The sequence below is a fragment of the Symphodus melops genome (assembly GCF_947650265.1).
Source record: "Symphodus melops genome assembly, chromosome: 8".
In the NCBI taxonomy this organism is placed as follows: Eukaryota; Metazoa; Chordata; class Actinopteri; order Labriformes; family Labridae; genus Symphodus; species Symphodus melops.
The window spans coordinates 7,138,680-7,164,046 of record NC_136698.1 but is presented as its reverse complement, the minus strand read 5'-3'; the positions used below and the strand labels follow the sequence as shown (position 1 = coordinate 7,164,046).

At 40.2% G+C, this 25,367-nt stretch overlaps 2 protein-coding genes across 5 annotated transcripts in view; one reads left to right on the top strand and one right to left on the bottom strand.

Annotated features, from left to right (window-relative positions):
• swt1 (SWT1 RNA endoribonuclease homolog) lies at positions 1 to 18,988 on the bottom strand. 3 transcript variants are annotated; one of them, XM_079350189.1, is made up of 17 exons: positions 18,822 to 18,988; positions 18,362 to 18,482; positions 17,702 to 17,772; positions 16,492 to 17,577; positions 16,237 to 16,361; positions 15,580 to 15,681; positions 14,926 to 15,117; positions 13,988 to 14,081; positions 13,316 to 13,554; positions 12,901 to 13,037; positions 12,055 to 12,193; positions 10,029 to 10,192; positions 9,593 to 9,729; positions 8,199 to 8,345; positions 4,611 to 4,677; positions 4,443 to 4,510; positions 1 to 693 (listed from the first exon to the last, which is right to left on the bottom strand). In XM_079350189.1, the coding sequence occupies exons 2-17, from the start codon at positions 18,437 to 18,439 to the stop codon at positions 606 to 608; spliced, it is 2,934 nt and encodes a 977-aa protein (XP_079206315.1). In that variant the 5' UTR covers positions 18,440 to 18,482; positions 18,822 to 18,988; the 3' UTR covers positions 1 to 605. The 3 variants fall into 3 exon arrangements, with proteins under 3 accessions (XP_079206315.1, XP_079206316.1, XP_079206314.1); XM_079350190.1 differs by having other exon boundaries at positions 16,237 to 16,357; positions 16,491 to 17,577; positions 18,827 to 18,988; XM_079350188.1 differs by having other exon boundaries at positions 18,827 to 18,988.
• A 136-nt stretch (positions 18,989 to 19,124) lies between these two features.
• Positions 19,125 to 25,367, top strand: part of anos1b (anosmin 1b) — a 43,068-nt gene continuing 36,825 nt past the window's right edge. The window contains exon 1 of one of the 2 annotated variants that reach the window (XM_079350192.1): positions 19,125 to 19,208. Coding sequence is in view for 1 of the 2 variants with exons in the window: in XM_079350191.1 (XP_079206317.1) it covers positions 22,789 to 22,968 (180 nt within the window). In the remaining variant the exon portion in view is untranslated. Of the gene's footprint in view, positions 19,209 to 22,638; positions 22,969 to 25,367 lie in introns of those variants that run through there. The other variant, XM_079350191.1, reaches the window with a different exon arrangement.

Here is a 25,367-nt window from a genome sequence, read left to right as displayed (position 1 = left end):
TTGAGCTACTCCATGGTCTTTAGTATGAGAACCATCAATTAATGGAAACAACCGTTTATTAGTTTGGGTTGAAAAGTACTTAACACACATCTAGAAACTAAAATACTTTAAAAAGCTAAATGTCAGAACAAGTTGCATATTAAACATATAACAAGGTCACAATAAATTATTCTTTTTTAAAACCCAAATTAAAGTTTCTTCTTCATGAAAAGAAGGTAAAAAAAATAAATTAAACATTAAAAAACTAAATTCTGAACACTTGAAATATAATAATACTGTGCAGATGTGCATCTAGTCTTACTGAACTAAATGACAAAAAGCCTTTGAAGTTCGTATTGGGGAACCTTAGAACTAAAACAGTAATATCCTACAGCCAGATACAGAAGCACATAACGGAGATCATCTCTTAGCTACTAAAAAACATTTCTATGGCTGGAAAATGAAAAGAAAGAAAGAAAGAAAAAAAAAAAAAAAAGCATTGACTAGTTCAAGCACTAGTGAACCAGTATTTGCTGAGGTCCCTTGAATTTACAGTTCAAGTTAAGAATATGGTTCTATGTAAGGCCCTTGTATGGTTTATGTGCAGACTCCCTGATGTGGTCCAGTCAGGACTGAGAGGCAAAGGTCCAAACACAGTGATCCAGGGCCCTTTTTAGCTCCATTAAAAGGTTTCCTCCAGTTCTCAGCTTCTCCCTGAGAAGACATGTGAAGAGGCATTAGAGACAAAGAAATCAAACCCTCAGTCCTCCTGTTTCTAAAAGGGACTCCTGAATGAACACAACACATTCAGAAAAAAACGATTGGTTGTTCTGTTGGTTATTTAACATGACAAAGTTTTGGATAGGGGTGTTGTTATTTATTTCATTTTTTTTCAGCATTCCCCCCGAAGGTAGGATGGGGCTCAAGTTGAAAACAGTGATGCTTTGAAGCAACAGTCAAACTCTGTGGAGAACAGTGCAACTGCTGATCACTGTCTATGTGCTGTTCGTGATCAGCACGGAGTGTCCATGACAGACAAAGAACCTCTTTGTAACGCTGCAGCATCCAGAAGCTCTGGCTTTCAATGGAAGCTGTTTACATGTACTTTTTTTTTTCTAGAGGAATCACACGTTTCTGGTTGTGGCCCCATAACATCGATGCATTTTCATCCATGCAGTTACAAGTGCACCAACTGAACACACAAACAGTCTTTGCCATGAGCACAAACAAATGGGCCACTACTGTCTTGGTAACGGCTGCTTAGCAGCAGAGACACTGAGGGAGCTTGTTCCTTGTTTGTTTCCTCCTCTGCTTTGTTTCCATTGGTGCGTTACATAACCTCCAGCAGAAAGACGGAGGAAAGAAAAAGCAGAATGTGCTGGATGTTGACGCCCTCTTGTTTCTTTTCACTCTACATCCACCCCACTGTCCAGCTCCCCATCTCCATCGAATAGCACGGCCATGTGTTTTCATAACCCGTGGAAACGGCAGGTCAGGTGTCATCTGCTCACTCTTCCTGGGTTTATCTTGCGACCCGAAAGTGCCTGCCTCAGATCCCAGCCTGTTCAATGCACAATGGGACTGTGTGACATGTGTTTGCATTAACAACTATGGACACCTAAGAGTGACGCACTGGTCATGTCGAAGAGCATGAAGCACCTCTGAATGCGTTCACACAAAGCCAGTGATGCGCAGTCACTGACCCACATCCCCAATGTATACACAAAGAGGCGGAGCTGCGCGTTGTATAACAGCCTACGTGTGTGTGTCAGGTAATTAATGGATGTCCCCAGGAGAAAGACAACGATTTGTACTAAATTGAACAGAGAACCACATGATGCTCTGTGATGACATAACGGATAACTTCTCTCCACAAGCCAATCAGGTTTGTTCTCAATCACATGATCACAATCTACTCTTCAATTTGATTTACTCTTCTGTCTCCTCGTGATGCTGCCATACACACACAGGTCATCTCCGCTGTTCAGCTCATTGGTGTCTGAATCTACTGTTCCACATCAGACGAAAAAGAGACAGTCCATCTATTTATTAAAAGCTACAGACACAAACTGCCTGTTCTGAGCAGGGCTGAAATAGAGAAGTTAATAGGAACGATCAGACACAGGAAGGAGTGGATTTTTATTGGGAAACTTTTAAATAAGAAAAGTATCTAAATAGTGACAGTCAAGACTTTTTTTTTTTTTACTTAAATCCATCATGTCTGTGTTATTAGGAATCATTTACAAATACAGAATGCCCTATTGAAATAAATTTGCTTTGAGGCTGCTTCAACCAAAAGCTGCCCATCAAGCGCGCACACTCCTGGAACGGGCCTCCCTAAGGCTTTATATAACGCATGACATCATAGCAGGCACTGAACACAGCAATCAAATATTTATTGCCACTGATAATGCTGTCCCTAAGTAAAGGCCTACACGAGTCCACAGTGAATGTAGCAAATAAAACATTTACATGTACAACACAGCCAGATGAACTCCATCTCTCAGTGGTGACCTGCTGCAACAAAAGCTGGAGTGACGTGAGCTCTAAGTGCCCACAAAGCTCTCCCACAAAGTGACACAGCAGATGTTGTGTTTAATACGATATAAACCCCTGGCTTCATTATTCAACAGGAAGAAAAGAAGAGCACTAAAAATAATTCTGTTTATCTGTTGATCATACTTGGTGGCATTGTCGACTAGGTGATTTTTTTTTTTTTTATGAGTAACCTTTAAAATAGTAAGGTGTTGCAAAAGATATTACAGAGGACATATAACCAAAATAACCAACTATTTATTTGGATAACCAATAAGAGTCTACCGACCCACAAAATGTGAAATAAATCCATCCAGTCCTATAAGTCTTACAACACAGAGAAAATGCTCAGTTTGAAATTTAATCTCCTTGTGACATCACAAGTTGGATTGTGGCAAAAAAAACAAAAAAACAACAACCCTCCTTTCCCCTCCCCTATTTTGTCCACCCATGGACTCGACCCCCCAGCCTAAAGAAAAACTTTTGCGCTTGTCCGCCATTTTTATTCTTGCTAGCGAAGGAGTGATGTCTAACGGGAAAACTCAGGGGGGGAGTCATTAAATTTAAAGAGACACACCAAAACAGAGCGTTCTGAGAGAGAGAGGGTTTCTACAGGGTCACAAACCTCCTCTGGTGCTTCATTCATTTTATTTTTGACCACAGCACAGATGTTTCATTTAGATTACAGGGGACTGTTTGAAAAGGTAGAAAAGAGGTTATAATATGTCCTCTTTAAATTAGATCTACAGCTGGTGAAAGTACAAATCTTCTTTGGGTTATGAGGTATAGGGGTTGGCCAAAATATCTATGTCAAAAAAAAAAAAAAAAAGAAATTATATGGATAAAAATATAACAGGAACAAAAAATAAATAGAAATGCTGACACATTATTTTCTGTTAGTCTAACCATCATATATTTATGGCTTTATCACTTAACACAAATCACAAGACGTTTTTGGCATTTCAGTTACATTTTCTGATGTTTACTTGAAGAACGTGGAGTTTTAGCTTAAGATCAAAGAAATGTACAGCTTATGTTAAACAGTTTCATATTCTTAGTGACAAGCAGAAGATAGGAGCCGAGAATAAGAATAATCCTGGAGACTGTGCTGCATAAGCCAATGAGCCATAGGTTAGAGCTCCACCTCGTTTTTCAAGCTGCAAACAAATCCAAGCACCTCCCAAAATATACCCAAATAATGAGATGTAGTTTAAAATAAGGTATTTATGACGGGTTACAGCGATCATAGCGTCGTAAAATGACACACTTAGTTCAGCTGTGACCCTGTCTGAGCTCGATAAGTCAGCACTTTCTTCATACTACGAGAGTCTATGGGAGTCCTTTCATGAGCGGTTCATACACACTGTTTAACACAAAGCCACTTCAAAAAAAATAAAACTTTAAACCCCATTAAATTGTAGTCCATATAACACAAGCTACTGAACAAGCCAATGTGTGTGATCAGGTTTCAACAGCGGATTTATGATCTGGAAAACTGCGTCCAAGCAGTACATGAACAACCATTACAGATCAGTCTGGTGAGAAGTTACAGAAGAATAAAGACCTGCATTCTTCTGAATAATTACCTCAAATTAATGCGTGACAACTGTTTGACATGGTCGTCATGACTACAGTTATTGTGGGGATATCGATGAGCAGGGCTTTAAGGATAATATAACAGCCGTGACACTGCTAAAAACAACACTCAGACTTGCCCGGGCATGTTGAGACAAAATCGTTCTGGTCAGGACTCGGGAGAATGTTGTTGTTAGATGCAAACAGGGCACATGACACATGGAGGAGGTGCTGGATCTTTTTCTACACTTTAAAAGTGCCCCATCTTCAGGGCCCATAGTGTAAAAGTAAGCATTACTAATAATCTCTGTATCAACAGCATCAGTGTATTTGTGTCTTTGCGTGTGCTTCACCTGTAGTCTTGTTGTGAGAAGCAACTGTGAAGGTGTTGGGCCGTCAAACTGGAGTCCACCTCAACAATCTGAAATGACATAGCCATGAGATGAGCTGAAACCGACACAGAGGGGAAGAAAAAAATAAATAAATAAAAAGGTCAAGCGACTTTAATTAACATCACAAACCTCAATGGAGTGGATGATGCTGAGCAGAGTGAGGGCTTCCTCTGAACCAGGGGCGGAGGACAAGATGCTGGGGTGAACAACAAACAGATGATAAGAAACCATGTTTGTGGTAGTGCACAACATCAACATCATCAACATCATCATCATCATCATCATCATCATCATCATCATCATCTTTAGTTTCCCTCATGGAAGAATTTAGTCAAAAGGTGAGAGTGAATTTACAGTTAAAAAGTAAAAATGAGGAAAGTAATCTGTAATTTGAAGAGAGGCCTAAATAATCCATATCTAGTGTCCTCAGAATGAGAGAAATGAGAGAGAGGGAGAGGGGAGGGAGAAAGAGAGAGAGAGAGAGAGAGAGAGAGAGGAGTGCGTGTGTAGAATGAGTCATAGCGAGGCTCAAACACGTGAAAATGAGACAGGCTGTCTCCTTGGCAACCGCGCTTCAGGAGCCAGATGCACAGACGAGTACACACAATGAATCAAGATTCCTGCACTTACAGATAAATTTAGCATTGTTCTTACCCAAAAAGCCTGAGGTATGTAAACGTATCCGACACAACTGACGTGTTACATGATGTGCAGACGCTGTTAGCTTTGCGTTTAACATGCTAGCTCAAATTTAAACATGTTTAATGATTATTTATGCCTTGAGATATCAAACTAATTTTTCAAACTATATTTCATCCGCCTGCAGCTCAAAAGTCTCAAAAGTATGTCTGACTGGAGACAAGTGTATTCTTCTGTACATGCACAACTTTCAGAAAAAACAAAATGAACAACAGACCGAGGGATTCACGCAAAATCCCTGTGACGAGCTGAAGAGGGATTCTAACAAAATCTGGTTTAAAGGGATGATGCACTTTTGACAGGTGCCGTCTACAGCCCGCGTTTGGGACTTCTGTAAGAGCTAACAAGTCTGCACAACTGATGGGGGGAAAAAAAAAAAATAGTATCGCCATTAAAACCAATGTTTTTTAGGACAGTGCTCCTCTTGAGACTGACAAACGTCACACGACGATCTGCAAAAGCAGCTCCAGCTGCAGCATCAGTAACCAGTGAGAATTTATTTGACACCTTACAAAGCTGACAACACATCACCATGTAAACCGTCCAGTTATGATATAACAACAGGTGGTAAAACTACTGAAGTCATATACGATATGGTAACAGAATAAACGAGGGCGCCGTAAAGGCGAAGTGGTCATAAAAGCACCTCAGACACACTGAAGAGTTCAGAGCGCTACAATCATTGTGTGTTTTACAGCCTCTGAGGTGAGAAAGTGATGCACAAGTTCAGATTACATTTGTCTCACATTCTTACGGAGATAAGCGTGTGAAGACAACATCATCGTGTGGTTAAACACGTTATTGTTCTCCTGTGTGAAGCCACATTTTACGGCTTCAGATGGCAGTTTCTGAGCAGACACTTAACACAGGGAATAACATAACTCCAAAAACAAACGTCATATTTATTAGAAATAATCACAAACCCTAACATGAAGAGATGGTGAATTAAAAAGAATCATCAATAGAGTATTGATTGTGGAGGAAAAAACGGCAGCGATGAGTGACATCTTAAATCCTATGAGATAAAACAAACAGATGTTTTTTGAACTCATCTCTGCACAGCCTAAAGGTTATTTAACGGAGCACATCAGAGTCAACTAAAAAGTCCTCTGTACTGGCTCTTATAGACGGTGAGAAAGAAGTTCAGAGCGACTCCCTGATAAACCCTTGCCCTTTAGATGTTGGTTGATTGTTTCCTGCTGTCAAAGGGACACAAATGTCACAGAGAATCCAATCCTGGAAATCAATAATGGACCGACTCTGACGTGACCTTAAGTTTGTGTGATGTCGGGATGGAAGTGAGTGAGTGTGTGAGCGAGTAAAGTAAATATTAAATAAAAGTAGTGTGAACACTTGTTTCACAAGATAAACGAAGCTTAAAGGGTCTGCAGTGTATTGAATGTAATAAGTGGAGTATTCAGAAGATTGTTAAATATAGTCAGTGTGCAAATGAAAGGCCCCTCAATGATCACATGCCCTGTAAATAATGAAGCTCGTTTTCCCTCGTGCTCACTCCCATTCCTCATTGGCTGGACAAGCTTTACTCGATAAAACCTTCTGTATTTTGTGAGTGCTCTTCATTGTTGAGGTTCAGTAAAAGGAGGCAGCATGTTTTACTTCCCATCCTTTGGACTTTATTTTGATAGAGTCCAAACAGAGGGAGTCTCGCACAATCAGCTCACACGCTATCATTCCAAACGTGTAAATAGTTCCACATTGTATCTTTGTTTTTGTGAGCTGGGATTTCATCTCGCACCTGAAAGGACAGCAACAAGAATCATCAACAACATAACTTCAGCTTGAGAACCACCGTGTGTTTTCTTTAAAGTCCACAGAGGAGGAGGGCTCCAACAATATGTTGTCCTGCAGCAGCTCCAGTGTTAGAGCTTTAGGATTCCAAAGCAGGCTGTTTCAATCTTACAAGCTTAATGCAGAAAATACCATTAATGTATAATTTCAATAGATAATAGAAAACATCTTTTGGTTCTAATTTACATACAGTATATACTTAACATACATATTTTTCTTAGTGGGCATGAGAGGTAGTTGTGTCACCTGGTGCAGTTTGGGAGATTCGGTCAGGGTTATTATGAACATAAAACTGAATTTCTATTAAATATAAGTTACAAAATGTTTTTGCTGACAGTCAAATGTCTTTAAAGACAGAAAATCAGACTGCCAATAATCTGATTCAGACAAATAAACTACAGTCTTAGTGCATATATTGAGAAACCAAATGCTGCTGCCGTGTGCCTGCCTGTCTGTGGCGTCACACGGAAAGGTGACAAGGCAAAGCTACAAGGTCGAGCAGATTACAGCCTGGCCATTACTGCATGCCAAGTCGGTCCTGACAGCCCATAAGAGCGGACCAATCACAGAGGACCCAGGAAGTAGGCTGGTTATGAAAAAAAAAAAAAGGACAGTTTAAGAAGGATCTACATGCTGTTGAGACAAAAGGTACTCAAAGTCATTTACACCCATCCAGCAATGTTGAAATCCTGTTAAGGTCATGTGTGCAGCATTCTCTGGGGAAATCTGGTTCTTTATCTGTGAGTGATTGTTAACTTTTCCAGGAATTAGGGTGCAGGGAGTTTTTTTTGGGCGGGGGGGGGGGGGGGGGGGGGGGGGGTTTGTTCTGAGAGAGAGATAGGACAGAGGATAGAGTCAGAAATGGGGGCGAGAGAGAGAGTGGAAAGACATGCATGATAGGAGACAAAAGTCAGATTCCAACTTGGGCCGCGAGCCATTTTTAAGTACTCTCCTTCGCTTATCTAGTAATTGATTACTTCCATCCCCCCCAAAGAATGAGGCCAGCTGCTTTGATGTGCTCTGCTTTGTTTTCTACTGACACGTGACGCTGACAGAGTTTAACGCACTTCCTCGCATAATGAAGTCAACAACGAGTACACAAGTAAAGGCACCGATCCCTAAACAAAGGGAAGATGAATGAATAGGTAGAAAGGCCGGATGTCTGGTGGGATGTTTAGACTGACAGCTGTGAAACAAGTGTTGGGATACCTGCTGAAGCCTTGGAGCAGCTGCGAGACCACAGAGGACAGTTTGTGCAAACAGACCAGCGCGTCCTGCGGCGCTGGAAGACCTCCCGCTGGCTGAGCTCGCTGTAGAGTTTGAGGGTCAAAGCCCAGAGCTTTGAACACTTCTAGGCTGAAACATGACAGAAAATAATGACCTCGAAGGTCAGTATCATGGAAAAAACAACAACAGCATAGTTACCACAATAAACAACATCTGAAGTGTTGTTTTTGTTTCCACAATTTCTAACCCCAATTTCTTCCCCTCTGTCTATCAGAATGAGTCGCCTTAAGAAAAGTCCCTCGGCAGGATTTCCTTATTCACTTTATAGGACATTTCATTGTAGCAGAAGTCGACCACAACTGTTGACTGTGTTGATAGGAAAAGTCAGGATATTTCTTCAAGGCATATTTTGAAAAGAATTTTTGAAAAGAAGCCCGTTTTAAATGTGTTGTTAATTTAAGTGAAAAATAAATAATCTCGTCTGGAAATGTTTGAATTGAATTTCCATCTGTTGTAATGTTTGCCTCGAGCTCCTGAGATGCCTCCTGTTGACATTTATACGTGAGTTATAAAGTGCATGGCTGTAATTTTGTCAGCTGTGGCTCACAAACCTCGGCTGATGACACTTTAGTTGGGTTGATTAATAATAAGTGCTCTGCAGTGACATCGGCTCCTCTGAGCTAGAACACTTTATTTTGTTTAAATGATCTGATATTAACAACCCTTCAATCCCCCTGTGTCTAGAGATTTCAATCCTCATTTATTAAGAGATGAACAAAAGCAGGCTCATGTGATACACGCGGTTTTGTGTGACTGTCTTCATTTGCCAAGTCATCTCAGCTGCTTTGACTGTGCAGACAAAGACATCAAGAACAACCCAAAATAAAAAGAGCATTACAGGCTGAGTCTCGTTAAAGTTATATTAAGGAGGGTATCCCCACTCTGTGGACGTTTTTCACATGTGATTTGTTGTCTGTATAATATGTATTATATGTGTGAACCTGAATATAAATATACAGGTTCAGTGTTTTTGTAAATCCTCACCACCAGCTATATTTTACACAGCGTCTCAACATTTGGAGTTGCTGATCGACTCTTCTGGTGCACTTTTGTAGTCAATGTGTGCACAATGACAGCTTAATGTGGATTAGACTTGGATGAATTGTGTTAGTGGAACAGATTAAGCTTTAAGTAAAAGTAAATCTGAACTGAAGCAGGGCTTTTTGAACAAAACTGAAGCCCACAGTTGGAAAAACAAGTGTTTCTAAATTCAGCTTCATGGTGGTTAAAAAAACGGTGAAAACATGTCATCCAGCTGTTCTCTGCAGCATGATGATCACTGCGGCACCGCATCAACAGAATCCCTTCACACCCACCTTGTTTGAAACACTTTGTCCCAGATGCTCTCAAACAGGGCCCACACTTCCTGGTGAGAGACCTGAGCAGGTGTGGGTTGTTTTTCTTCATCATCATCATCATCATTCATGACAACATCTTCTGCAGGAGATTCCCCCTACACACACACACACACACACACACACACACACAAACACACACACACACACACACACAAACACGCACAAATATTTAGCTATCATACAATTCAGAAAATGTAAATTCTTTGTTTGTTTTTTTAATACTAATTATTAACGTATCTTAAAGAAAATGTTCATCATCTACTTTATATTTATACACACAGACTTTATAAACAGAAACAGGGTACAAAAATGATTTTCTCTTCCCATTTTGAGCCTGAAACAAATCTTAGATCGTAGCCGTGGATCTGCTGCTAACACAAGCAGCTAAACTTACAGTATAAATCTGCTTCTCGCTGATCTGCGGGTGTAGCTTATTGAAAAGCTTGTCGAGTTCAGAGATGGCCCCAGGAACACGCTTTGAACTTTTCCCAAACGCTTTCACAAGCTCCTGAGCTTCTTGAAGGACTGCCTCGGTAGCAGCAGAGTTCACTGGTATACCTATGAGCCAAAGCATGAGGGATACAAAGGCAAACTTACAAACATCGTAAACACATTTTCATAAATGCATAAGGCGCTACTTGTAGAGCGGACACCTTTTATTCCTGAGAGAACGTTTGGTGCGTGACCTCTGAGGAGGACTGTTATGAACATACATGGAAAACAACACAGCCGGTGAGTGAGAGACTGTGGCAAAAAAAACAAAAAAACAAAAAACAAGGCAGCTCAGCTTGTGTTATCTCAAACTCTATTTTGAGTCTTGAAAAAACCTTTACAACAACAACAACAACCAATGTTTTCAAAAACTTTACATGCACGCATGAACTCAAGTGTTGAGACCTTCTACACATAATTCATACACCTATTCTTGATTGTATGTCTAGCCTTTCTTCTGTTTATGTCACTGTTGTAGTAGGCTGTGAAGGGTTTGTCCTCACAAGTATAGCTAGTTTCTCACACCCACAGCCTGCCTAAGTGAGAACTGGAAATCACTTGCAGTACTTTTCCACTCCTAGATTTGTCCTTTGTATTTATCCCTCCTTCCTTTCCTCCTCCTCCTCCTCCTCCCCCTCCTCCTCCTCCCCTTACTCACACAGCTTTGGCACAGAGCCAGGCTGCGTGATACCATTAAATCCAGAATCCGAAGAGGTGTCCTAAGGATAAGGTTGTTAAAACTATCAACAATCTTGAGGGTTGTGGTGGTGGTGGGATTTATAAAAAAGTATTGTGACACTGTTGTATCACTCACCCACACACAGGTGTACACAGACCCACACAAAAGCACCACCCACACACACACACACACACTCACACTGTAAGCGTAGTGGAATTAGACCCAGGCTGCTGAAATTCGGAGGAAGATTTGCTGCAGCAGGCGACTCAGCATCTTTTTTGACCCACATTTGAGAATCCTCTTTTAGCAGATGACCTGATTATGTATGTAGTTCTGTGGGGTTCTGGCACAGTGCAACATCATACTGTAGAGCAGGGGTTTCCATTAGCATTTTAGCCCCCGGCCTCCCAAAATAACGCTGCTAGACTGGGGACAGCCACAGTCCGTGGAGGTGGGGGGAGCATTTCAATTTGCGCAGAGCCAGGCAGACACACTAAAGGGCCTATCAAAACACTGGAGTCACTTCCGTGTTTAGACTGAGAGGACACATTTGCCATTTTAAAGAGATTTGAAATTGTAGTTCATGTTTATGAAAGGCTACATGCAAGCCCCCCCCCCCCAGCCCCTCCCTGGTCTTTACTCCCACTTTTGGGAAGCGCTGCTCCAGAGGAGTGAGACTTTGATCTGAGGGATGACTCAACAGCACGGTCCACGGAAGAGGAAGAGGAGAAGCCGCACAGCGTAGTCTCAAATCTGATTCAGTGTAACACAAAATATCTCAGCACATATAAAGCTCAAGGAGCTCAGCTGTGCCGTCTCCACAAATTTAAAAAACGTTATTTCAGATCATATATCATGTTTTGTGTTATTTTTGTTTTTTAAAAATATGATTAAATTCGGTTTCCAAGAACGCCCCATCAAACGTCTTATAAGGCGTTAGGAGAATGTAAAAATAATGTTATAAATGTTATAAATAAAAAATTTCAGGTGTATACATTGAGAACTTGGACTTAATGTTCTGCACACAGTTCTGTAACATTTAGACATGACAGTTAGTATAGTTATGAGCTCAGGTAACATTGAGGATTACACAAGCCAAGCCATGGTTGATCCAAAGATTTCCCCCAAACTTACTAATGAGGTAAAATATTATCAAACATTAAACATCATATGTTCATATTTGCTGATAAATTGAACATTCAAAATGCTTGCTCATAAGAAGACCTTTTTAAACAACATTGCTCGTTACCTGATTTGAAGAAGTTCATGAGATTTTGAACATTTTGCAGCAACCTCCTTGGGACTATTTGTCCAAAGACAGCGATCCAGTGTTTCTTCAGGCACAGCAGGACATCCTGCAGAGTCCACGGTGGTTTGACATAAACTATCTGTTAACAGGCAAAACACAAAATCACCCTCAGAAAGGACTTCTTCTCAAAACCTTTGAAGCATGCAAAAAGAGATAAACCCATTAACCTCATCTAAGATTATAAACAAGATACCCAAAGACCTAAGAAGAGGGGCGTGTCCAGCCTTTTCACACAGGTGGCCTAACTGGGGCAATGACTTGTGCAGAGGTGGCCTGAAGTGCGTGTGCACACATGAATGACGAGCATTTATTGACCGGTTCTGTCTGAGCCGATCACATCGACTTTTAGGTAACACAGCATAACGGCAACTTAAACATCTTATCTCAACTCTCAAAACAATATGTAAATCTAAAGTCACAATTTAAAATACTTAAAAAGATGTAAACAAACACCTGCACACTGAAAACGATGAGGTGCCTGTTACAACATCCTGAATAGCAGATTTCAACTCTGGCATGCAAATAGCCAATAATAGTGAAGGATTTTGGGGGTGGCACCTGGGTTGGCCTTTAAGTTTGCAAAGGGGGGCCCCTGGCACCCCTGGCCTCCCCCTCTGGACACGCATCTTTCTAAGAGCTCATGCAAAGCTAAAACCAAACACCCCGTCTCCAATCATATGATGAACACTGTGCGTTTGTTTGATATGTTTAAAATGCATTTTAAACGCCTAATTAAAATGAATGCTGCATTTCCTTTTCAGTGAATTTCCAATAACACAGTTTTACCTCAAGCCAGATGTCATCAAAAGCGGCCTTCATCTCCACCTCTAAGACTTCAGACAGCACCACGCGCAGACAGTCCTCCAATTCAGACACACATGTTAGGGCCTCTGCCTGCTCGTCTTTGCTCTGCTGCTTGTAGTCTGTGACAAGTCACATACATGAAGGTTGTACAATGAAAACAAAACAACACATTCTGTTCTTCGCACAAGGTGTCATGTTTGTGCCAGGTGTGTTGAAACAGTGAAAGTGTCACTTTAAGCACTCCACACTGGACTTAAAGTGAAGGAAAGAAAAACAGGAAAATTGGAAGGGGCGGCCAGTTTGCATGGACGGTATGTGCTGTTAATTATTAGACCATCATGGAAGATGCCAAGTAATTTCCTGTTTTTCAAGCAGACCACAAGTATCCTCGGCTCACCTTTTTCTGTGAGCTCTACAGAAAGCTCCGCTCTCTGGTGTCTGTGAGGCTGGGCTGTGAACCTCCTGTTCATAATAGTTGAAGAGACCTGAGGGCTGCTCCGAGGCGCTGTGGAGGTCTTAATGTTCTGCAGAGGACTGAAGCCATGTTTGGATCTCACAACCTCTACCTCCAAATCATTCTTGCTGAGGGCCTTAACCCCACTCAGGAGGGCTTTACTGCACAGGTTCTTATCATTACTAGAGAAGACATAAGAGATAACAAAAACAATTAAACCACATCTCTTTGGCCTGGAGGTTAACTGAATTATCCTAACATGTCCCTAAACAACAATAATGCAATGTCTAATTAAGTGGTTTGTCCTTTAATTTCGCCAAATGATCAATAACATCTGGGCTAAAACAAAAAAAAAACATGTGAAACAATAAAAAGCCACCCGCAGAATGTAAGTCAAAAAAATTCCCTGCTCAGCATTTCTATTCTTGTACAGTTTCTCTGTCTGGCCCTCTCTTTCTCTCATCCCAACTGGAACTATCTGGCTAGACCCACTCCCAGTCACATGCATGTGCATTTTAGAGGACACACGCTCTGCAGCAGCAGCAGAATAGGATCAGTGGAGCATTGGGGAAGGGGGGTGGGACGGGGGGGGGGGGGGGGGGGGGGAGGACTCACGTGCATAAGATGAGAGCACACTCTGGGTACAGAGTCTGGTATTGCAGGCAGCACTGCAGCACTCGGTCATCGTTATTCTCCGCGTTCAGATCATCTGGGGACAAGAGGAAGAGAAACATGAGAGGTCACATTCTTGACACCACCTTTTTGTTTTAAACAGAAAAAAAAGCACAAACATGAAAACAACAAAACAACAAGAAGCTGAAAGACAAAAGGTCTCTACACTAATTGTATCCCATGAATATTTAATAATAGAACAAACTCTCAGTTAAACTCCTTTTATCGCCGGTCTCTTTCAAATAAAAACCACCAGAAGGGAAACATGAATGTGTGATCAATATTATGCAGCACTTCCAAGTGTGTAACCTTATGCTGAGGTGAATCGTGCCCTTGAAGTGCAAACAAAGCAAGCTGCTCTGATGAAATGTTGGGCTCTGACTTTGTGTCAGTGCCACCTAGTGTCTATGTCCTCGTTTGTCACTGCGAACACACGTGAGTGTCCTTGGCCAACCTGTGAACCGTGCCACACTCTTATCAGCATTAGTGTGAGGGTTTCAATTTCTCTGGATTTTTTTTTTTTTTATTTACTTGATGGACATTTAAGTAATGAATTGAAAACATTAAAATATGATTGTGAAAAGATCATTACAAAAAAAATTTCTGCAGATTTTTCTGGTAATGATAAAATGTTTTTCTACTGAGAAAATGCAGAGAGCTGTAGCATTCCCCTTCAGTGCTTTTGTGACGTGAATGCAACTGTTTTCTAACACAAGAGTCAAAGACTGAGCACAACACTCACCTTTTCAAATCTGATACGGCCTCATGGACATGTTATAGAGAAAGATTACACCCCAAACCTCTAAGCATATTTTTTAGGTTTAGTAAATTCATCACACTTCAGTTCAACAACAACATAAAAAACAAAAATCAGCCCTCACTGCTGCACGCAGCGGCCTGCTGCATCGACTGTCCCCAGAGTCCAGGTTGACGGCTCTTCAAAGAGTTGCAAATGTATGAGATGGCGGGGGTGGCCCGGTGAGCCACAGAACCTGACAGACCCCTCCCTCTTTTTAGGGAGTCCAGCTCCTGAAGTACCACCCAGGGGATCAGGACTACAGGGGATCCTAGGGCTAAGAGAACAGAAGGCAGGAATGAGTATTTCATAACAGAAGAAAATGTTTCATACTTTCTTCAGAAATATATTCCAATTAAAATTCCCTGATTATGTCATTTTTAATCTCTTTATATTAGTCATAAAATGATGTCTTTCAGAGCACATGTATTCTCTGCCTTATTATTACCTAGATTAAACCCTGTTTTATGCTGTGTGAAGAGTATAAAGACTCAAAATGTTCTTTCCATCGAAGGATTAGTGTTCTTCCTGTTCTCATCAAAGCACTGAAATATGTGTACGGAAATATTACGAAAAATGTAAGAGCAAGGATTAAGAACAAAACAAAAATGGCACAGAGAAAATGTAGTCCAGCAAATTTTGAATCGACTGTGAGGACAACAGTCTTCATCAAATTACACGAGCAGGAGGCTGACATCCTTCTAGAAGGAATATCCAGAATTTAAAGGATTTCACACACCTCCAAGACCGTGAGATCGGATCTCTTTCACGTAATCCAAGTGACTGATGAGAATGTTGGTGTCCAAAACAAGGAACAGGTCCTGCTGCAGGGGTTGTCGACCTGGAAAGAAGACAACGAATGAAATAAATGAAACTGTGTTTAATCAAACCGATCTCGTCTCCTCTGTGGGGGATTTCTCTTTTTTTTCCACTTTAAAATGAGAACACTCTCAGAATGAGGGACATTATGTATACATGGATGTATATTAAAAAGACCTGATTTCAGAACAGAAATGTTCAAGTTGAGCATTTTAATCAGAGTTATTTTATGGGTGAATTATTCATTAGACTCTTATACCAAACATGTAGCAATGGAGTGAAATCATTTAGTACCAAGAAGACGATAAAGCCAACAACTGTCAAATCTACCGTCATGTGAGACACCAAATAAAAAACAAACGTTGAATGAATCATGGAGCGAGCCAGTGCTGGATTATGATTCATGGACGGGCGAGACATTAATTGTAAAAATAAAAATAGATGTTTGAACCTAACTTGTAGTGCCTCCCTTCGATCCTCAGAGATGACTTCACAAAGTTAACTTCTTTTTTTTTTATGTATTTGAAGAGTTTACAGAATTGGAGTGTCTCTGATTAACCATCACAGGAAGACTTACAGTGTGATTCTGCAGCTTCTTCTGGCGGGTCTATTTCCATACAGGTGAGCTCCCCATAGCTCTGCATTACATTCACCTCCAATCTCCTCTCCGAGCGGGCAAGGTGAAGCTCCTCCACCACCTGCGGCGACATGGGACACCAACGCATTTTAAACACCTCTGCCTTTTTTTTTTTCCTTTTTCATTTAGTGGACAGAATTTTCATTTTATGAACGAGAAAACTGGGAAATATAAGAAACACAGACTTTGATTACCTGATTACACCATGGCTCAGCGACAGTAACAAGGGGAGCTGGACGTTGACCTGACACAGTGGGCCTCTTTTCTCGTCCTTCAGATGAAACACTCGGTGTGACAGTCACACAGCTGGGAGTTTCTGGCACAGTTTCCCGCTCTGGTGTGCTCACCGAGGCCTCAGGGTTCAGAGGCTCAGACACATTTTTGATATTTTGGTGGGCGGGAGCAGTAATGTTTTTATCAACAGTGCTATGAGCTGACCTTGGTTGAACCTTTTTTGGAATTTTAAACTTGAGGAGTGCAGGAGAGTTTGTTTGTTGCTGAGTAGATGACAGCTCAACTTTCTGAAAAGACACTGGAGTAAACTTCCCTTGGACTGACGGGGCATTCCCCCCCACTTTTGAGCTACTAACTGAGGTAGTGTGATTGGCTGAGGTAGAGGATGGCTCTTTGGTAGAAGCAGAGGAGGATTTAGCTGCTGCACACAGGCTTATTTTAGCCTTTAGCTTCTTTTTATTGTACCTCTGACACATCTCCTCAAACAGCTCCACTTTCTTCTGATTTTCACAACCACTGGACGTGTGGGAGGACTTTCTTGGTTCACTCTCTTCTCTACTTTTTCTGTCATCTGGCGTCTTTGGCGGTTCGTCAGCTGTGTGCTTCCTCTTCAGTGCATATTTGACATGTGTTTTGTGTTCATCAGACGCCGAACTGGGACTCCTCATCTCCTTTTTTAATTTGGCTTTGCTCCTCCGGGAAGACGTTTCATCTGGGCTGCCTTTAGATGTCCTCTCTGTTCTCTGAGGAGCAGCGTCCGCCTTGTTGCTGTTCAATGGTTTCGTTGCTCCCCTATCAACAGTCTTACTCCCAGCGGCAGTCTTAACGTTCCCTGAAGTATCATGCTGTGCTTTACTAGAGCAATGCTCCCTATGGGAAGGCACAGTGACATGTTTTGATGTTTTGCACTCCTCTTCCTTATTAACAGGGTTCTTGTCTGTTGCATGAGTTTCTCTCAGCCTGAAGAACGGCTTCTTAATCAGACGAGGGCTTCGGGAGACATCTTTGACGGCAGCAGAGGCACTTTTTTCCCTTTTTTCTGCACTGCTACATTTTGAAGAACAGACATAAAATCACAGTCAGAAATAATTAAAAAGACAAAAACAAACCAAATGATGATGAAATCAACTATACATCTGTAATTTAAAAGAAACAATACACTGTATCAAACCTTTCCTGAGTCTTCACACGTCGCTTCTTCTCTCTTGAGCAATCTTTGGGAGCATCTTGTTTCTTTGATTTCTAAAAAAAAAAAAAAAATCTTTTTGTTGAACATCTTGTCATAACTAGATGATGACACCATACATAACAGAGTAAACTATAGATGGCAATGGTCGCCTTTTATAAGTAGTTTAGATTTTTCATTGATATTTTTTTGGTAAATATTGTACATTATTTACTTTCTCTATGCATCTCTGTGTGGTTTGCAAAGTTGCCTGAAAAAAGCAAGCCATGAGACAATGTTACTTTACACTTTGGGAAATTGTTGGAGACAATTTCAACATCTTCTGAGATGATTTTAATGAAAAAATAGTTTATGGATAAAAAAAAAAAATCGTTGTGTTATTCATAGTTAACAGCAAGTCTGACATTATGTGAATGTGTGAGCAGGCAGTTTGCTTTACAATTTAATGTCATAACAATAACATTTGTAATCCAGGTTGAAGATGAGTGTATAAAAAAACTCCAAACAAATAGATTTAGAAGAAACACAATAATGCAAATACTAACTTTTTTTTTTTTTTTAATAGATACTTAAATAAACTACTTTCCCGCAAACAAAGTACAGGTATGTTAACATACAGAACAAAGAGAACCTCAGACACTTCACCTTCTCGTCTTCTTCACTTGAAGATGAAGAATATCTTTTGTGTTTTCTCTTTTTTGACTTCTTTGACATCTTGTTCATATGTTTTGCAGAGCAGTATGATGTTCAGTGAAGTTACACAATCCTGACAGAACAAAAAAAAATCTCTCATCACACATCTTATGAAAATGTTGTTATAAAGAAAATATTTGGCATTTAACTAATAAGACATTTATTTGTCCATTTATAACAAAGACTGAATGTTTTTTTTAAAATCTAAAGTAAAGCATATGATATTGTAACGTCAACCACTGTGTCACTATTTTACACTTGCACTCAAACAGTGCTGACTGTGTAATTACACAAATGTAATCATATGAAATATTTGCTCTCATTTTCAAGGTAAAACAAAAACATAACAGATAAAAGTTCAACTCTGAACACGCAACACAAAACTCAAGTCAAAGTTAAGTAACGATATTACCTGACTGAAGCTCACCTCGACCGATGATGAACGTCAAAACAACCGCAGCTGTACAGGCTTATTGTCTTTTCTTTCTAAGGGGTTATTAATATCCAACCATGTTCCTAATGTTGATGCCGACAGCTTCCCAAGCAAAACATCCGCTCGTCTTCCGTGTTTTCTTCTTCTACTGCAACTATTAAGTCGTCATTTGCTGTGTCAGCGCCACCTATAGGGTTGGAGATTTGCTCGCCCTCCTATAAGAAGCAAACGCCAATACTTCTATCTAGTCTATGGCAAACACAAACTTTTAAGAGTTGACGTTGTCCTGTATAGAGGAAGAAACATCCAGCGTAGTCTTCTGTAGAGAGAAGCAAAGAGTCTTAATGGAGGAGGAGACCACTCAAGGTCAGCTAAATCTCCATCTAGGTGGATTATGTTGACCTTGGTTTACAGGCACACATGGGCACCAGCACACAAACGGTGTTGTTTCTGCTCTTTATCTACATCGTTTTATCGTCAAGATAACATTTTCATATCAAGGCTTAACAGGAGTTATGCCAGTAACTTTCCACTTGGAGAAAATGTTCCCACATTGTGCTGGGAAAAAAAAGTAACAGAGGCCTCACTCAACCATCAGGGTGACCTTTAGGAATGTGGAGAGGGTTTTTTTCCCTAACTATAAAACAGACAAAACAAAAATAATTATTTTTATTTTTATCTTTATTTGACCTTTTATCTTTATTTGACCTACAAAATAAAACACTGGAAAGAATAAATAAAAAAATAAATAATAATGATATATATATATATATATATATATATATATATATATATATATATATTATAATGATATCATATCATTAAGGAATACAGCTACTGTACAAGTCTGTACTCGGTATCAATATGGTCAGCTTGTCCTAAAAACTTAAGTCACAGCATCTTGAAATAAACATTTAGACTGTTTAATCTTAATTTAAAACCAATGATTTTTACAGCATTGTCTTTTACACAACCACTTTTCCTTTTGCAATTACTGCTGTATGCCACACAGTGACACTGTAGCCCCATTCATGACCCTCTGTTTTTGAAAACTGCTTTTAAAGATTTGAAGGTGAAAGAAATCAGGGAACCAACAGATGACCTGTGAGTAGAACCAGCTGCAGGGAATCACTTCTGACCACCTCAATGATCTCAGACAGAAACAAAAACAACACAAGATGGTGACAGAGACAGTTAGACAGATAGGATTCAGTACATGACACGGTTAGGCTCAGACGTGACATGTTAAACACGAAGATTATATTTGAAAATGGAAACAGCTTGTCTGTTGTGAAGTTCAAAGTCATTTTCAGTTTTGCCTCGAAGGAAATAATGAAACTTATTTATGTTGTAAGTTAAGGACAATCAATCATTTACCAACAATACAGTTAATACATTCATGCAAAAATGTTTAGAATTAATTATTTCCAGTAACAGCCAAATTCTTGAAAGAAACAAACCAAGACTATTTTGTTTCTTCCTTTTTTCTCTGTCTCTTTATCTATCGTCTCTCTCGTTCTTTTCATGCAGTTCAAAGACATTTGGCTTTAATCAACGAGCATATTTGGACAGACAGCGACTGCTTCTGTTACGTGTGTGCGTCAGTGTGTATACTTGTGCTTGTGTGAGAGTGTGTGAGCGTGATACTGTGTGATGTTTGAGTATGTGTTGTTAAGAGTCTTTACTCTGCTAATGGTTTATTTAGTAACTTGAGCAGGTGTTTCATGAACATATGAAAATATCATTTCAGGCATTTAGATAAAGGGTGCCTATGTGTGCATCTCCATGCTTGTGCGTGTGAATATATACAGAACATGTGTAAGAGAGTGTGGTTTAGTGTATTAAGAATTGATTTTATGCTCACTGAATTAAAAAGTGTCACAGGTCCTTTGAGGTCAGGTGAGCATACACACACATGCACGAACATATACACATTTAAACACAGTGACTGATAATGTTGAAATACTCATTCACATTTTGTCTCTTATTTTAAGTCAACATGTAATGAACTGCAATAGAGTGGATTTTTATTGTCATTATGTAAAGAAAAATGAAAACCCACTTAATATGTATATGTATATATATATATGTGTGTGTGTGTGTGTGTGTATATATATGTATATATATATATATATATATATATATATATATATATATCACCAATCTAGTCTATGACACCACTCTTCTCAGTGGTGATGTGCTGCTACATAGAAGACGGTGTTGAGAGTCAGAGCATCCTCTGCTGGACAAACCATGTCTTGACAAATGTATTTATATCACCCAAAATATTGGCTACTGCGTTATCTGCACTGTAAAACAAGTTTGTTTACAAATGTTTCTGCACAGTAGAAAACATATCTGATACTCATATGTCAGCTGTTTATTTATTTTATTTTGTTAAATGATGCAGACCTGATTTATCAGTCTGCCTTGAAATTAGACACACACCTCTATTTTCTTCATCTGTTGAAAACTGTCCACACTAAGGCAATAACACACAATGTGCTAATTATTTCACGTTAAAACATTAGTTATGGTAACATCCCTAGATATCTTTGAGAGTTAACCTGTGGTCCTGACGTTAGATGCCTACAGACAGTATGCAGTAATCCCATAATGAAGACAGAATTAAAAGTCTACTTTTCATGTCAGGGCCAACAGTTTTTCCAGTACTCACTAAATATTTATACATCTTTATTTTCCCTAACCTAAAACCTATGTCATTCTTTCTACCTCTCATTGCCAGCATTGAGACGTCTCCTCCACTGCAATACAGTTTCATATATACAGATAGAGCTTTCAAAGTGTCCTCAACATCTTGCTTTGGCTCTGGATCTAATAAGCCCCTCTTGGCTCTCCAGCTATAGTTGAAATGTGGTGACTAATGCTCTGACTGGCTCTGTGACAGACACCTACCTCAACACATTCTTTAACTCTATTTTCCCATTAATAAGTGATCGTTTATTGGTCTGCTTTAATAAATACCCTTGGAGAGTGTTCCTGGATTATAAAGGGAGGTTTGTTTTATAAAATGTTAATAGGAAAGTGTTAATAGGCCTAAAACAATAGCGTGTCATGCAAACCATCGGGCTATAAATGTCTTCTCTCGCTTCACTCTCATCTGCATGTTTTAAAACATCTATTTATAGCAGCAGCTTTATTTTGAACAATAAGTTCATTGTTGTTGTTGTTAAAAGTTGCTATTTGTGAGGATGGTTCAAGTGAGTTCAACAAAAAAGACAAGACAGCACAAGATGTAAGGATGCTTATGATGAAGATAACTGATGTTAAGAAGATGACAGCCTATTCAATGCAGCACAATGATGATGTGCAAAGGTGTAGAGTAAAGTGAAGGTAGCCTATGCACGTGTGGGTGTGAAGGTGCTGTATGTAGAAGAGGATAATTATTGGAGTTGGTGATAATATAATGCTGATAAGGCAAATATACATCGCAGAATTTTCAATTGACATTTTATGGTAAAGTTTCCTTTTGGAAAATGTGTCATTTTTGTACCTAATGGATCAAATAAGTAGCCCAATGATTAAATAACCCTGCATTGTGTTGTAGCCAAACCTCATTGATCTTTTTTTTTCCCCAACAAAAAAGATGGAGGTGGATGAGAGAGGCTACAACTGTGATACAGTTGTGATGATAGTTGGAGAAGTTGATATATTAAAGAAAGAATTTATGTACAACGTCGAGAAAAAAGATGATACCGTTGGTTAGGGTTACTACAGATTGAGACTACTATAACTCCGCGTGGCAGCACTCACACCGGTGGTGGGAGTGTCAGCGTGTAGCGTTAAGCTGCTTCTCTCCGTGCACGCGCGCACTCAGCAGAGCCGTAGTGTTTTCATTCTGAACTTATAGGGTCGCGAGAGAAGGACGCTGACGAGACGGGACACGAGGAGGAACATTATAAGGTTTCATTTCCCTGTCAGTGTGATGTCAATGTGCCGGACCAGTTTGGTGCTCCTGTGCGCGGTGTTTTTTGCGGTGACTCGCGCCCGCAGGAGTTCACCGGAGCAGGAGGATGTTCAGGAGAAAATGTACAGCGCGAGATGCACGTCCAGGTGCCTCACTCTGCACATGACCCAACTAACCGCTGCCTTCAGACACCTACAGGTACCTATAGTCACTTTGTCCTTTATCAAGGAGTTTGTACTGACACTTGGGTGAAGTATGACCTGGAGTGAGCGGCAGACATCACCACCAGTGCGCTCAAATAAATAATAATAAAAAGACAGACCAGGAGTGAAGAGCATGTTTCTATGCCTGGTGCTTCTTAAGCCAGAATCTTAGCATGTTAGTTTGACATGCATTTAAACCCCTACGTGACCCCCAAAAGGTAATTTATCAAATGAATGGCTATTTTTATCAAACATTATTCCTTCAAGTACAGAAGCCACAGAGCAACTGAATTCATTGTCGAGTTGTTGTCAGCACGCTCTCCCCTGACATTACAGGTATTGACCCATGTTAAGTGGTATCTTGTGTACCAAATATAAAGAATTCTGAATTCAGCCCAACTGATTTTTCAATTGATTTATAACAGCACAGTCCTCTAAAATGTTACAGCAAGATAATCAAAGGGAACGTTTGTAATGAGGGATGAGCAACTAGTAGTCAGTCAGTTTAAATGGTGTGAGTGTCTGAGCCTTCCTTCAATAATACAATATGAAATAATACATTCACATGGATAAACAGTAACTTTTTAATCAATACTCTTCCCTGCATCAGTTATCAGAGGGTTAAAGGTAACCTTAACATTTTGTAGGTTGTTGACAAAAGAAGTCATCTCTGTGAAATGGCTGGCCTGTGTTCTGTGGCCTTTGTAGTGAGGAATGTGAGATTAACGGGGACATTAGGACGTTACCAAGTTCGAAAAGCCACTTATCGTTAACGGCTTTAACATGTGCATGCTGTGTAGTGGGTGGGAAAGTCATTAACCGCAGAGTTTAGCCCCAGTGGCTCCGAGGTGTGTAGAAGAAAGTGTGTGCATATCTATGAGTGTATATGGTTGTGTTTGCATATGGTCATGTAAAAAGGGAAAGTTTGGTCTGGTCCTGGTCCATCCAGAAAAGACCTCGGCCACCTGTGCATTGGGTAATGAGGGTGGCCTCTGGATGACTCTTGCAGTGTGTTTAACTGTGTGTGTATGTATGTGTGGAGTTTCTGGAATAGAGGTGTGAGAAAGGGAACATTTGGTTTAAACTTTTATGAAGTGAAGGGCAGTAGTCAGATGTTGAGCATCAAACAGCAGCATAGGAAACAAGATCTACTAACTGGGAGGTAGTTAAAGAGCCGAGACTCTTTTTCAACTTAATCATCAAATGTGAAGAAAATGTGTTCCTATCAACTACATGTTTTTAATGTCTCGTGTAGAGATCCAAGGGTATTTAGACTTCCAGTATTCTTCAGGTCGGTACCTTAAATGTTGTAAAATGGACCTCAATAGTTGGCACTGACTTAGTTATCAACGTTGTTCTTCAGAGAGTTCATGACATGGAATATGTCCCAAAACATAGGTTACACTTATAAATCTATAAAAAGACCCTGACCCATATTGGTCCTGGTTATTTGGGCCAATGGTGATATGTGGGTGTGTCTTTATGAGACAAAGAATGTCGTTCTACTGTCGAAAAACTGTGACAGGAATTTGTCATTCTTCTGGACAATTTATCAAAGTGCTAAATCTAGAAATCCATCCATTTTCTTCCGCTTATCTGGACCGTTCTTTAGCTCCTCCTGGGGGATCCAGAGACGTTCCCAGGCTAGATGGGATATATAATCCCTCCAGAGAGCTCCCCCCCGCGGGGTCTCCTTCCAGGTGGACATGCCCTGAAGACCTCCAAAGGGAGGTGATCAGATGCCCCGAACATCCTTAAGGAGCCACCAAAGGAGCAGCAGCTCCACTCCAATCTTGTTCTGGTGGTCCGAGCTCTCTAAGGCTAAGCTCATCTACCCTGTTGAGGAAAGTCATTTCAGCTGATTGTATCCGCCATCTCCTTCTTGAGATTAGAAATCAATAGTCACATTACTCTAATGAAAAAGACCGAAAAGGCAAGAAAAGAGCGTGTTGATGTGTGATGCAGGAAACCCTTTTGAAGAGTTAATTGTATTTCATTTAACCTTTATTTATCTGGGAAAAGTCCCATTGAGGTCAAAAACCTCTTTTTCAAGGGAGTCCTGCAAATTAAAGGGCCAGTGAAAATGTTATATCACGCCGAATTGAAAGAGCCTCTAGACGTTGAGAAAAAAAGTAAACACGTTTCCTCACAAACATATCCTGAGGAGTAGCATCACTCCTTAATATAGAACGGCATCGTATCAGAAAGCGTTTGCAGAGTCTGTGTGTCTACACGTTCATTCATGCGCTGAAAAACCTCTCGATAACAGCTCCAGTAACTCTAACATCAGCAGCGATAAATAGGTCTTTACTCATCCCACTCTGTCACCACACTCTGACACAAACACACACAATGCTTCCTCTGGCTTCATGTGGGTGAACGCTGAGTTTTTGA